The sequence below is a fragment of the Polypterus senegalus genome, chromosome 13, assembly GCF_016835505.1.
Source record: "Polypterus senegalus isolate Bchr_013 chromosome 13, ASM1683550v1, whole genome shotgun sequence".
NCBI classification, from domain to species: domain Eukaryota; kingdom Metazoa; phylum Chordata; class Cladistia; order Polypteriformes; family Polypteridae; genus Polypterus; species Polypterus senegalus.
The window spans coordinates 157,004,338-157,019,633 of NC_053166.1; the positions used below are offsets into that span (position 1 = coordinate 157,004,338).

The following is a 15,296-nucleotide window of genomic DNA, read 5'->3' on the forward strand; positions in this document are numbered from 1 at the left end:
AGAGTATAGCATAAAGTCAATGAAACTTCTGGGATATTAATCTGGTCAGTTAAGTAGCAGAGGGGGTTGTTAATCAGTTTCAGCTGCTGTGGTGTTAATGAAATTAACAACAGATGCACTAGAGGGGCAACAATGAGATGACCCCCAAAACAGGAATGGTTTCACAGGTGGAGGCCACTGACATTTTTCCCTCCTCATCTTTTCTGACTGTTTCTTCACTAGTTTTGCATTTGGCTACAGTCAGTGTCACTACTGGTAGCATGAGGCGATACCTGGACCCTACAGAGGTTGCACAGGTAGTCCAACTTCTCCAGGATGGCACATCAATACGTGTCATTGCCAGAAGGTTTGCTGTGTCTCCCTGCACAGTCTCAAGGGCATGGAGGAGATTCTAGGAGACAAGCAGTTACTCTAGGAGAGCTGGAGAGGGCCATAGAAGGTCCATAACCCATCAGCAGGACCAGTATCTGCTCCTTTGGGCAAGGAGGAACAGGATGAGCACTGCCAGAGCCCTACAAAATGACCTCCAGCAGGCCACTGGTGTGAATGTCTCTGACCAAACAACCAGAAAGACTTCATGAGGGTGACCCAAGGGCCCCATGTCCTCTAATGGGCCCTGAGCTCACTGCCCAGCAGCATGCAGCTCGATTGGCATTCGCCATAGAATACCAGAATTGGCAGATGCACCACTGGTGCCCTGTGCTTTTTACAGATGAGAGCAGGTTCACCCTGAGCACGTGACAGAAGTGAAAGGGTCTGGAGAAGCCATGGAGAACATTATGCTGCCTGTAACATCATTCAGCATGAGCAGTTTGGTGGTGGGTTAATGATTGTCTGGGGAGGCATATCCATGGAGGGTCACACAGACCGCTACAGGCTTGACAAAGGCACCTTGGCTGCCATTAGGTATCAGGATGAAATCCTTGGACCCATTGTCAGACCCTATGCTGGTACAGTGGCTCCTGGTGCACGACAATTCCTGGCCTCATGTGGTGAGAGTATGCAGGCAGTTCCTGGAGGATGAAGGAATTGATACCATTGACTGGCCACCACACTTTCCTGACCTAAATCCAATAGAACACCTCTGGGACATTATGTTTTGGTCCATCCAATGCCACCAGGTTGCACCTCAGACTGTCCAGGAGCTCAGTGCCCTGGTCCAGATCTGGGAGGAGATCCCCCACAACACCATCTGTCATCTCATTAGAAGCATGCACCGATGTTGTCAGGCATGTATACAAGAACACAGGGGCCATACAAAGTGCTGCGTACAATTTGGAGTTGCTGCAATTAAATTTTGGCAAAATGGACTAGCCTGCCACATAATTTTTTCACTCTGATTTTTGGGGTGTCTTTGAATTCAGGGCTCTGTAGGTTGATCATTTTCATTTCCATCAAACGATGTGGCATCCTTTCGTTCCTAACACATTACCCAGTCTATATCAGTATAGATATCCAGGAGGATTTCTTTTTCCCATTGAGATCTGATGTGTTTTCAAAGTGTTCCTTTCATTTTTTTGAGCAGTTTATTTATCTAGATCTCTGTTCTAAATAGTGCCTATCATATTAAGGCGCTATATCTTTATCTAGATGTTTTAAATAGTGCCCATCACATTTATCAGTCATAAAAAGTGCTTGCCACTTATTTCTGTTATATAGTGCCTTTCATATACGGTCTGTCTATTGTTCAGTGCCTTTCATCTATACCCGTATCCTGTACACTGCCTGACTACCTTTCATATATCTGTTATATGGTGCCATCCATGCAGCTGCAATTTAGTGCCATTCACAGGTAACTTGCTACATAGTGCCCAACGTCTACAGTGGATTCAGAAGGCCTTCAGACCCGTTCACTTATGTCCCATTTTGTTATGTTGCAGCCTTGTGCTAAAATCATTTCATTTTTTTCCCCCTCATCAACCAACACTCGGTACCTCAGAATGACAAAACAAAAAACTGGAATATTCCGTCAACACAAGTGTTCGGACCCTTCACTCTGAAGTCTGCCGTGGGTGCATCCCATTCTGTTGATCATCCCTGAGATGTTCCTACACCTTGTCTGGTGGTCAGTCTGACTTGACTGATTAGGTAAGGCACACACCCACCTATAGAAGGTCCTTCAGTGGAGCAGAAACCAAGCCATAAGGTTGAAGGAACTGCCGAGGCACAGAGCCGGGGAAGGCTGCAAAACAAATCATGCAGCACTGAATCACCCAAAAAAGCTCAGTGGCCTCCACGATTCTGAAAAGGAACATATTTAGGACAGTCGTGACTCTTTCTGGTGCTGGCTGCCCAGCCAAATTGTGCAATCGGGAGAGAGAGCGAGGCTTTGGTAAGAGAGGTGACCAAAGACCCTACGGTCATTTGGGCAGAGCTCCAGAGAACCTGTGTGGAGATGGGAGAAACTTCCAGAAGGAACACTCCACTAATCTAGGCCAGTCAGGTTCTGTAAGAGACACCTGACACCCCCTCATGGGCATCTAAAGGGCTCGCAGACTATGAGAAACAAAATTCTCTGGTGTGATGAGACCAACTTTGGACTGTTTGGCTACAATTCTAAGTACCATGTTTGGAGGAGCCAGGCACCACTCATCCACTCATCACCTGCGCAGTACCATTTTGACAGTGAAGCATGATGGTGGCAGCATGAAAGTCAGGGAGACTAGTCTGGTTTGAGGGAAAGCTGAATGGGTCAAAGTCCAAAGATACCCTGAATGAAAAGCTGGAAAAACCCCTCCAGGACTGGGCCAAGGTTCACCTTCCAACAACACTAGACTGGCTTAGGGACAACTCTGGTAATGTCCTTGAGTGGCCTGGCCAGCGCCTGGACCTTGAACACAATCAAACATCTCCGAGAAGACCTGACAACAGCTGTCTGCTGAGGGTTTCCACTCAACATGACCAACAACGAGAGGATCTGCAGAGGAAAATGGAAGAAAAATCTCCACATTGAGGTGTGTCAAGCTTGTTGTGACAGACTCAAGAAGACCCCAGGCTGGAATGGCTGCCAAAGTACTGAGTAAACGCTCTGAATGCTTGGCATTGTCAATGGGGGGATATTTCAGTGTTTTCATTTGAATAAATCTGCAGAAGTTCTGCTTTCATGTTCTCATTTATGGGTACCAAGTGATTCTTGATGAGGGAGAAAATGAATTGAAATGATTTTAGCACAAGGATAACTAACAAGTAACAGTGAAGGAGGCTGAAGACTTTCTGAAGATGCTTTATATGACCTTCATATATATCTGTCCATCCATCCATCCATCCATCATCTGAATCCTTGTAGTAGATGGCCTTTTGCAGGCCCTCCGCTGTGATGCTGGTCCCCCATTTGTGCTCACACCCGAGTTTAGATCCCAGCTCGGCCCCTTCGGCACTAGTATTGCACAAACGGTAGTCACAACTAAAATGGGCCTGCAGTGACTCAACATGACCAGCTCCAGGTGACCTGATGGCTGCTTTGCTCTTGGCTCCTCATTACCCTGTACTAAAGCCACCCATGGGGCTCAGAGGCCACTTTGTGTCAGCTGGAGTCCCCACCCCAGACACCCCTCCACCACTTCCCTTTAACACCATTAGGAGTCTTGCAGCAGAACGACTTTAAGACCACCAATGTCCATCTCCAGTTATAGTATGTGATGTCTTACCTTAGACTGTTTCTCTTTTATATTTGCAAAGTCCAAGCAGAACTCGGAGACATCAGATGAGCAGACAGGCTACAGAAACAACAAAGCTTTGTTGTCTTTTGCAGGCTCACACAGGTGGTCCGCAGCAGTCTGATCAACATACGCAAAGCCCTCAAGGGTCAAGTGCTCATGTCTGCCGAACTGGAGAATGTCTTCAGCAGCATGCTTATCGGCAAGGTGCCAGCCATGTGGGCCTCAAAGTCCTACCCTTCCCTGAAGCCCCTGGGCAGCTACGTCACCGATCTCCTTGCACGCCTACATGTCCTGCAGGTAAAGTCAGCCATGTGCTTTTTCTTAAATGCCTTTAACTAGCAGGTAAATTGACTAAAGAATAGCATTGACTGTATAAAATTACAAGACCTAATCACTTCAGTGGTCTGCAATTGGGTTGTGTGGTATACCAGTACTGGGGAAGTACCGAAAAACACTAATTTTAAAAACGGTGCGGTACCACCATTTCAAGATGTTCGGTACTGGAAGTAAACGTCTTAATGCCCTCTCTCAACACTCGTACTATTGCAGTTGTGGAAAAACATCCATTTACCCCCCTTACCGCATGGACGAGATTGGGGTCTGAAGAGAGAAGCAGTGTGTAGTTCAGTGCAATTGGGCCGCACACCAAGCAGGCTGGAGTTAAGTCAGGGGGTTTTGGAGTGGTCCGTTATTTGCTTCAGAGCTGATTTGGTACCAGTAGTGGGGGGCAACAGCTGGCATCGATACTAAAGTGAACATTTTAGTGCCGCCCCACATCTAATCTGCACTGACAACACAGAAATGCAGACAATGTAACTTCCTAAATTATTAGACACTGATGATGAGAGCATCAGCTGAACAATGAAATCGTTTACTCACCCCAGCCTGTGTCCTGTACATTATGGGATGTTGGATCTTTTTTTTTTTTTTTCTCTCTTTGCAGGACTGGATTGACAATGGACCTCCCAATGTTTTCTGGGTATCAGGATTTTACTTCACTCAGTCTTTCCTTACTGGAGTATCCCAAAATTTTGCTAGGAAATACACAATCCCGATCGACCATATAGGCTTTGAATTTGAGGTAAGTCATTACACGTGCAATAAAACACACACACAGAGCTATCACTAAGGTGAAGAAATGGACAAAACCCACAACAAACAAAAAAAAAGAAGTGGCGTCTTAAGCAGCTGGGCCCATGTGCTAAAAGAATTAAACTGTACGACATTCTTCAGAGGGGACTGGCACAGAGCACTGCCCGCCTTCATCCCCAGCTAACCTGCAGAGCATTCACAAAGTCTTTAGACTTTTTGTTACGTGGCAGCTTTGGCATTTCGATCCATTTTTTTCCCTCATCAAACAACACACAGTACACCAGAATGACAAAACGAAAACAGGACTTTAGCAATATTTGCAAATGGCCCCTGCAGAGCCTTCTTAAAGGTCTCTGCTTCAACTCCATGTCTCGGTGGTTTGCTACCAACTCCCACAACTCTTTGCGTAATGAACTGCTCCCCGGCTTCAGTCCTAAAATGCACGTCTCCTTTGTCCCTCTGAGTACGCAATTCACGGTTTACTTGACAGAATTTGGCTGAACCTACTCTGTCGACGTCTTTGAGGATTTTGAAGACCTGGTGTAGGTCCCCACATGGCCTCCTCTGCTCGAGACCAAACAGACTGAATATTCTGTCAGATATGAAGTAACACTCAGCATGCTGTGACCTTGGCGTGCCATTAAGTAGGATGCTAAGGACACTACAATAGTTGCCTTATGGACACCATGGCATTAGTTATAAAATGCACATATTTAACTCTTTCAGGGCAGATGTCGACATTTGTTAAAATTCAGGGGTACAGGACGGTAATCAGCCATAAAACTTGCGGTTATGTTTTAGTTCGACTCTCTTTACTAGAAGGAAAGTTAGCTTTGTTGAGTTGACCTCGATTGCGCATGCGTGAGTAGCAAAGCACGAACGACCACTAAAATGGCATCAACATCTGGCGAGAGAACAAAGCGAACGCACAAAGCAAAATACTCCGTGGACGACGTTTTGCGTATTGTTGCCGAATCGGACTCTTGACTTGTTGGACTCCCGATTTCCAGTCAAGTGATCTGGAGGTGGAGATTGAAAAACAAAAGTGAGGTACCGGCTTCAGCTGATCGTGGTGCTGAACACGCTTGTGTAGCTGATGCGCCTACGGTCACGTTCGCCTAGGAGGACTGCCATTTACGATGACAAGAGGTGCAAGTCAGATTGCATTGCACTGCCATACGAAGACAGCCAGCCCACCACGCATTCCTACCAGCCATCGAGCCCCTACACAGCCACCAGAGACCCTGAACAGGCACCGATAGCAGCCACAGCAACAGACGTTTTACGTGATTTTCATGTGAAGCCTTTGCTTTGTGTGCTTTTTAGAGAAGTGCCTTGCCTGCAAAAAATATTCAGCCCTCAACGAGTCAATACATTGTGAGCAATTTACCAATGGTTTGATTAAAAAAAAAAAAATGGAAGCCTGAATACTTAAATTTAATATTTGTAATCAAGTCACAATGTTACTCAGTTTTAATTTGCAAATTAAGAACTTATTGTAGGCTTAAACTACTTCTGTTTGAAAATTGTCATTTTTCAAAGCCTTTGCCCTCACATTTAATATTTATAATTAGGACGCTCAAATTTATTAAAGTCAATAAGTATTATAATTTAGTTTTTTGGTGTGCATTTAATTATTAATACGCAGACAGCACATGTCAGTAGATGCAGGATGAGTGGGCCTGAACCCCAATGTCTGGTCCATTCTCACACTGTGATACGACACATTTTTTCCTTCTTTCTCTGTTACATTTTGAGACTCCTCCGCTGCCTGGAGACATCGCTTAGATATCCGCTTGTTACTCAGTCTTCTGGTGATCTCCACTCACCGCTTCCATCTGCCTTACTATTACGAGGACAGAGACATTCATAAAAGAGTCGTTAATGAACTGTTCAGTTTTGGCACAAGAAACTGAGTTGGGGAAATCGGGAGTGGTCTCCCCTTGACTTTCTCATATACTCCGATACGGGGATGGACATTACTCCTCAAGACAAGGATTCTATTTTTATACCAGTAACGGCGGACAATAACGTGCAGTGAATACACTTGACCTGAGCATTCAGTTTTCCTCCTCTTTCTTTCTTTCTCTGTACGTTTATCATTCGTTTGCTCAGAGGTTGATGTGCTTTCTGCTTCCTGAGCAGCTCTTCTTTTTTCCACCCTAGCGGCCCACTTCTTCTCTTGTTTCGTCGGCATCGCTTCGTGTTAAAACCGATTACGTCAGTGTTTGTGTTACAATTACTTAGTATGGTTTCTCACTTAAGCTGGCACTTAAATCATTCTTGAGGAAGATTGAAGACTTAAGATATGAAGAGGTAGGGGAAGTGACGGCTAAGGTGGTAGGGAATGAGAACGGCGCCCGTACACATGCACTGCACGGCCACCCTGCTGTAAGCTGCCGAGAGTTGATTCTACAATAATATAAAATAAAAAGAGGAGTAACAATGGAGGTCAATCACCACCCCAAAAGCGGATAGTAGACGTGTGTACCAAGTTTTCAGGTCAATAGGTCAAACGGTTTGCGAGCTACAGGTAATTTAAAATCCTGGGCAGACAAACAGACAGCCACGGTAGCGTATTATATAAGAAGATTATGTACATTAAAGAACCATCAACAAACAAATCAAATCAGTAATATATTGAACAATTATTGTAAAAGTAAAGTTGAATAAAGGGTAAAGTACCACTTCCGGCTAATGGAAATTGCCCAAAAATTAATTGAAATCTAGGTTTTGTACCTAATATTTGTATTCAAAATTTAGTTGACCTAAATGAAAGCGTACTCAAGTTATTGTGTTTACACGTACAGTGGGTACGGAAAGTATTCAGACCCCCTTCAATTTTTCACTCTTTTATATTGCAGCCATTTGCTAAAATCATTTAAATTAATTTTTTCCTCATTAATGTACACACAGCACCCCATATTGACAGACAAAAAATAATTTTTGAAATTGTTGCAGATTTATTAAAAAAGAAAAACTGAAATGTCACCTGGTCCTAAGTATTCAGACCCTTTGAACCCTCAGTATTTAGTAGAAGCCCCCTTTTGAGCTCATACAGCCAGGAGTCGTCTTGGGAAAGATGCAACAAGTTTTTCACACCTGGATTTGGGGATCCTCTCCAGTTCTGTCAGGTTGGATGGTAAACGTTGGTGGACAGCCATTTTTAGGTCTCTCCAGAGATGCTCAATTGGGTTTAAGTCAGGGCTCTGACTGGGCCATTCAAGAACAGTCACAGAGTTGTTGTGAAGCCACTCCTTCGTTATTTTAGCTGTGTGCTTAGGGTCATTGTCTTGTTGGAAGGTAAACCTTCAGCCCAGCAGTGCCTGGTTGTCTCCACACATACCGCTTAGAATTGAGGCCAAAACGTTCTATCTTGGTCTCATCAGACCAGAGAATCTTATTTCTCACCATCTCAGAGTCCTTCAGGTGCCTTTTAGCAAACTCCAAGACAGAACTTTTTGGCCTTAATTCTAAGCGGTATGTGTGCAGACAACCAGGCACTGCTCATCACTTGTCCAGTACAGTCCCCACAGTGAAGCATGGCGGTGGCAGCATCATGCTATGGGGGTGTTTTTCAACTGCAGGGACAGGACGACTGGTTGCAATGGAGGGAAAGATGAATGCGGCCAAGAACAGGGATATCCTGGACAAAACCTTCTCCAGAGTGCTAAGGACCTCAGACTGGGCCGAAGGTTTACCTTCCAACAAGACAATGACCCTAAGCACACAGCTAAAATAACAAAGGAGTGGCTTCACAACAACTCTGTGACTGTTCTTGAATGGCCCAGCCAGAGCCCTGACTTAAACCCAATTGAGCATCTCTGGAGAGACCTAAAAATGGCTGTCCACCAACGTTTACCATCCAACCTGACAGAAGTGGAGAGGATCTGCAAGGAGGAATGGCAGAGGATCCCCAAATCCAGATGTGAAAAACTTGTTGCATCTTTCCCAAGAAGACTCCTGGCTGTATGAGCTCAAAAGGGGGCTTCTACTAAATACTGAGGGTTCAAAGGGTCTGAATACTTAGGACCATGTGAGATTTCAGTTTTTCTTTTTTAATAAATCTGCAACAATTTCAAAAATTCTTTTGTCTGTCAATATGGGGTGCTGTGTGTACATTTAATGAGGAAAAAAATTAATTTAAATGATTTTAGCAAATGGCTGCAATATAACAAAGAGTGAAAAATTGAAGGGGGTCTGAATACTTTCCGTACCCACTGTACACACACAAATTTCAAAAATGGTATTTTCAGACTCGACATTCATCAAAATCTCGAAAACATGATTTTTAGACGATTACAATGCTTTTCCCTACGAGAAAGTAAATCAGTCTCCGTGAGGTCTAAACCATCGAGATTCATCAGAATCTCAACATCAAAGTTTTGGACAATTACAATACTTTGTATACAAGAAAGTAAAAAGAGCTGCCATGCGAATTCCCTGATCGACCAACAGAGGGCACTGCTTGCCTTCAGATTCAAGACCAATGACAAAGAACGCCAATCTGCATTGAAGAAGGGGCCCGAGTTGCCTCGAAAGCTTGCATATTGTAATCTTTTCAGTTAGCCAATAAAAGGTGTCATTTTGCTTGACTTCTTGTTACATCCATAATAGCTAACACGGTACAACAACCTACTACTATAGCCCTTCACAGGTAAGGCCTGATAGATCCCTGCTGCTTGACGCTTTTGAATGTGTAAATCATGTAAAGAATGGAAAAAAAACATGAAAATCTTCCTGCATGAACAGAGAGCCACGGCAGTAGTTTAACATTTTCTTTAAATGATCCTTTCTGACATGTTTCTTTTTTTATTTGAACCCTTCCTTGCATCGTTTAGGTTATGTCTCAAGAAAGCGAAATGCAGACAAAACCAGAAGATGGTGCTTATATCAAAGGACTCTTCTTAGAAGGTGCCAGATGGAACCGCCAGAAAATGGTCATTGACGAGTCTCTCCCAAAAATCCTGTACGACCCCCTTCCCATTATCTGGCTAAAGCCAGGAGAAAGCAGCAAGTTTTTACACAAAAACATCTACTTTTGTCCGGTGTACAAAACAAGTGCCCGCAGAGGAACTCTCTCGACCACCGGGCACTCCACCAACTATGTGCTGTCCATCGAGCTCCCGTCAGACAAGCCGCAGAAGCACTGGACAAACAGAGGCGTGGCCAGTCTTTGTCAGCTCGACGACTAGGGGGGGCTACAGGGGCTTGACGCGAGGCGTTAACTTATGATGAAGTGGCACAGGAGACCTGCAAAATCTTTTTAAAAAATACTGTGGGAGGAAAATCAAAGAAAATTTTGTATTAAAATAAGAACACGGTACTCATTTTTCACAGACACTTCATAGCCAACATGAACACTTCACCCAAAAAAATTTTTTTTTATGTTAATTATCCCACATGGTTTGTAGTGATGGGCTGAGGAAAAAAAAAAAAGGTGAAACCTCATGTTTTCATGGAGAACGGAGATAACCTTTGTGACAGAGCAGGTGTCAATGGTGACCAATGCTGGACAGTAGCAAACAAAATCAAAAATGTTCAAAATCCACACGTCAGGCCATCTAGTCGTGTGCTCAACATTTCCCACAGCAAACGCGAAAATGGAATGGGATCAAACGCCACTAAGCATCTGAATTGCAGCCCACCTTCTGGTGTTGCATTTACAAATGTAAATTTATACCCATGGCAGTCCCGAGACCACATGCGCGAACTGGCCGTGTGCTCACTGGGGGACCACAGTTTGTGGCGTATTCTCTCCATGATAACGTCCTCTCTTGCTGTCCGTTACTTGTACTCAATGCTCACTGCACTCTGCAATGCTGACATCACGTGAAGCGCCTGCAAATGAGCCGTGGAGGAGGACCGTCAGTTCAATTCAAAGCTCCATTGTGCCCGAGTGGTTCCATTTTTCTTCATGACCGTCTTCCAGAAATTGTTTAACAATATTTTAGTAAAAATGTGTTTGTTTAATTGTGGGCATAGCAGTGGATGACTCGACGTGCACCTTTGCTTTGTTATCCCCGTGTGTCTGAACATCACTTGACAGGCTTTTCCTCCATCAAACACGTTTCTGTAAAGTCATTTCAAGGTGTCCTGCTCGCCTCCTGTCCACTTTTACGCTTTCTGTCTCTGCAGGTGACTCTCAGTGGGTCCAACGCTTTTACTCCTCCTTGTGTATCTCACACCTGCAATTCCATTTTTGAACGCATCACCAAAGCCAAACTGACCAATCACGCCAAAGACAAAACGAGCCAATCAGATTGATCTGAGGAATGACACACCTACAGACCTTCACATTAAATTAAACAGTAGATAGACGGACGAGTAATGTGAGATTTGTTACATGGAGTTTTGATGTTGTCCAGTGTTGATCACCACAGGCACCTCTTCTATCAGAAACTTTGCTATCTGTATTCTGCATTAATACATAAGATTACAAAATGCTCTTGACCATCACTATAAACGACAAGGGGTAACTAACAATTTATAATATATATGTCTGGGTGGCCATTTAATGCCATTTAAGAAAAACTGTTCAGTCATTCACTTTGCTTACTGTTGCTGAGGCTGTCAACGTGCCTTTGTCAAATCTGCTTGTTGTTCTCCAAATTATACGAACATTCGGCCCCTTTGTGATCACCAACATCCAAGTACGGCATTTTGCTGTGGACAAGTACAGAAGACGCAAGTTTGCCTTGACTGCGCAATACAGACTTGGTGAAAATGTTGGATAAGAAGTGCTTGGAGCTGTGTAGCGTAGTAGGTATGATCACCCTGCAGGTTTGTCCATGTAATTTGTCTTCACTTTTTTATTTACCCATTTTTATGTGAAACAAAAGGAGAACGTGTCTAACAGTTTCGCAGCTGCTGATGATCTCTCCTGTGTGCTTTTTTTTTATATTTGCACTTTACAAAAAAATCCACATTGTGGTCCCAAAGACATTAACCCAAAGCAACAAGTGGGCTTCCAATGTGATGTCAGCTCTTTATCCAGTTCCTATGATGTCAACAGGAGTGCAACAAAGGAAAATGCTTTAAATATGTTTGTTTAAAAAAATGTAATACAAATATAAATCTTAAAGCCATATATGTGTAAGTTCAAGTACTTAAATAAATTAAAGAGAGAATAGATACATTGTTTTTACTTCATATCCACAAATATTTGAAATCATCACCACCAGCAGGTCTTGTCAGTGTTCAGTGTGAAAGACGTGATGGCTGAAACACACACACCCCAAATGCTATTAGTTGGGTTGTTTGACGACGGAGTCGCACACCTGGTCAGAGTTCAAACAAACCAAATTACGTTTTCACTGCCGCTGAATTTTGGTAAATCCTTGGGAGCAAAATGCTAATTCAACTCGCATTTGAATTTAAAGCAGTGCTTCCCAAATGCGGTCCTGGGGACCCACTGCGGCTGCAGGTTTTCATTCCAACCAGATTCATAATCAGTGACAATACCTAATTTCTCATTTAATTAGCTTTCTTATTCTACATTCAGAAAAGCAGAGCAGCATGTTTTTTACAAGACATTTAGAAATGTTTCTGCTTTTGCTACAGATTTAAATACTTAACTCTTATTTGTTGATTCCATTATGTTTTGCCCTTTCAATTATTAATGACAATTAAAAACGAGCAGCGCAGACACCCAGGCAAACAACACGGAATAATCAAAGGCTGCAACTACTTTAGTGTCGGCTCCACTAATTAGTAAATAATCGATTCATTAAACAATTAGAACACCTGGAAAAGCAGAATGAAAATCAAAATGAAAATATTGTTAAAAAGAGAAAAAAAATACATTATTCTCATATAACTGCTTGTTTTTTTTATATAAACTAGACATTAAGCCCGTTACAATAATGGGCGCTAGAACAGTATTGCATAAACATTATTAGGAACAGTCTATATTAAATGGCAAGGGACCTTGACCTCAGTCTGTTTGTTGTCTTAAATTTTTTTGTTAAAATATTTTTGCAAGAAGCCTAAAGTAAAATAATATTAAAAATAAAATAGAAACGTATACGACAATACAGTAAGTATAATCAATATTGCCTTAGTGTAAAACTTTACAACAATCTGTAATACACTATCTGAAGAAGATATTTAGGAAAATGTTTTTATTTTTTTACCTCAGGAAATTTTTCAATAAAATTTCATTATAGACAACATTTTTTGTAAACACTCTTGTTCAGGATCATCTACAACGTTGACAACAACATCTGTAAAACGTCTAACTCCTGATAATGCAACATATAACTGACTGTGGCTGAATGCTGGTTCTGGCAAGTAAATGGTAACTTTTTCTAAGGTTTGCCCTTGAGCTTCATTAATTGTTATGGCAAAGGCTAATGTAACTGGAAATTGTTGCCTTCTTATGGTAAAGGGTAAATTAGTAGAGGATAGAGCCAAATCAATACGGGGAATATTCGGACGCTCAATTTCTTTTTTTACAATCGATCTATTTGCTCGTATTTTTCTTTGTCTTTCAGCCTTTCTTTTGTTGATGTTTACTTACTGAGCTGACCGTTCTTCCAGGAGATGTTGCTTATATAGGATTTGAGGGTCTGTGTCTTTTGTCCGACTTGACGTGTCCTGTTTTTTGGGTGGCATGTTGTTAGTAGATAGTTAGTTAGTGAACATGCACGGGGCAGTATGTGTGGCGTCTCCCCAGCAATGGATTTTATGTGCGCGGCCGCGACTACCCAATCAGCACTCTCCCCAGCAATGCTGTCCTTTATTTGCTTATCATGTGCGGCCACGGCTACGCCATTCACTGTGTGCCCAGCTTCCAGTGTGTGTGCGTCCACGATGCCGGTCGTGCGCGTCGCACCGAGCCTCGCGCATGCGCACTTCACCAAAAGACACACACACACACACACGGACGTACACAGGGGTTTTATTAAAGAGGATGATTAGCCATCCCCTGCAGCTTCGCCCGCATATTAGCGTAACAGGACAGTGATTCGGGGCCGGCCCAGCTCTCTACTCCGGACTCCCCTAAAACCACCTCCCCCTCGGCCTACAGCCTCTCTCGAATTAGCACAAATATTTTGTTCCTGCAAGAGAACTGTGATTCTTAGCGCAATGAGAGAAGTCGCAAAAATCAACGGAATGCTCAAGCAAATTATAGAAAAAAATCAGATCTAAATCTGTTAAGTTGATCTCTCGTGAAAAAAGGACAAACAAACGGGTCTAAAAAAAACTAAGAAATTTTGCACTCGGACCACAAAATTTTTTAAACCGTTTCTTAGCAAGCACCTATGGGCCAAGGGTAACCTGCATTCCAAACTTCAAGTCCCAAGTCCGGTGATCATCTCGGAAAGACACTTTGAAGTCCCACGAGACTACGTGCATGTCACGCCCTACTTACAAACAATTTCTCGGAGACACTAACGTCCCGGGAGACAAGGAAGCGAGACCAAAGGACAGCTGCTGTACAGGCTTTTAAATTATCGGCGTGCATCGTGACATGCAGATCACGCAGCACGGTAGCAGCAGCTGCAAGCCAGCAGCTGATTCGTCCGCAGCTCCTTAGCGTTTGCTCAGCCGCACCCCTTCACAATGTGAGCAGCAGAGATGTGAAGTGGCGAGCGTGAAGCGCCCCCAAAGAGAGGGGTTGAGGGGTGGGCGAGCAAAGCGAGTAGGGAGCAAAGCCACGCTGTTGTGTGTGTGTGTGTGTATATATATATATATATATATATATATATATATATATATAGATAGATAGATAGATAGATTTTCACCAAACTTTGTTTTCTAATTTCTATATTGTTCCCAAAACACAGAATTTGGGAAATAACAGTTCAATTAATTAGCCCAGGAGTCCAATTATAAACAAGCTGGTTGGAACAGAAACCTGCAGTTACAGAGTTTGGGAAGCACTGATCTAAGGCAATGGCAGCTTCTTAGGCCACATTTACACTACCAGGCCTTGATAGCTGAAGAAATCCAAGCCGATGTCTGCGATGTTTCCATCCCACATTCTAAATGTCATCTGCACGTTCACAAACAGAGCGAGCTTATGTGAAATGTATGCACTGCCCAGGTGTTGTGATGCTGGGAAGTCACAAACAAGGAGCTCTATGGGTCTCGTCTGCAGATGTTAAAGGAGAGTTATGGTATTGAAATAAAGACTTGGCATTTGCTGGGCAGATTTCCTCCTTTCGGAGAAAAACTTGGATACACAGCAGCAGCCAAGAATGGTGGGACAGGACTGTTATCTGCACTGATGCCCGATAATGGTTGGTGAACATTTCTGGCAGAACAGGAATAAGGAAGATTAGCATTTGGAAGATTAAGTGGGTCCTGCGGTGGGTTGGCACCCTGCCCAGGATTGGTTCCTGCCTTGTGCCCTGTGTTGGCTGGTATTGGCTCCAGCAGGCCCCCGTGACCCTGTATTCGGATTCAGCGGGTTAGAAAATGGATGGATGGAAGATTAAGTGGAGTCTTTTCTCAGTCAGGCCAAAGATCATACTAACCAATCACCTCAACCAAATTACAAAGAAATAATGTGGCTAGAAGTCGAAAACAAGTCGTCAA

General features: G+C 43.3%; 1 protein-coding gene across 1 annotated transcript in view; it reads left to right on the forward strand.

Annotated features, from left to right (window-relative positions):
• dnah3 (dynein axonemal heavy chain 3) overlaps positions 1-10,342 on the forward strand; it is a 302,407-nt gene extending 292,065 nt beyond the window's left edge. The window contains exons 59-61 of the mRNA XM_039775085.1: positions 3,752-3,956; positions 4,603-4,740; positions 9,593-10,342. Of these exons, the coding sequence (XP_039631019.1) occupies positions 3,752-3,956; positions 4,603-4,740; positions 9,593-9,946 (697 nt within the window). The 3' untranslated portion in view covers positions 9,947-10,342. The remainder of the gene's footprint in view (positions 1-3,751; positions 3,957-4,602; positions 4,741-9,592) is intronic.
• The last annotated feature ends 4,954 nt before the right edge of the window (positions 10,343-15,296 follow it).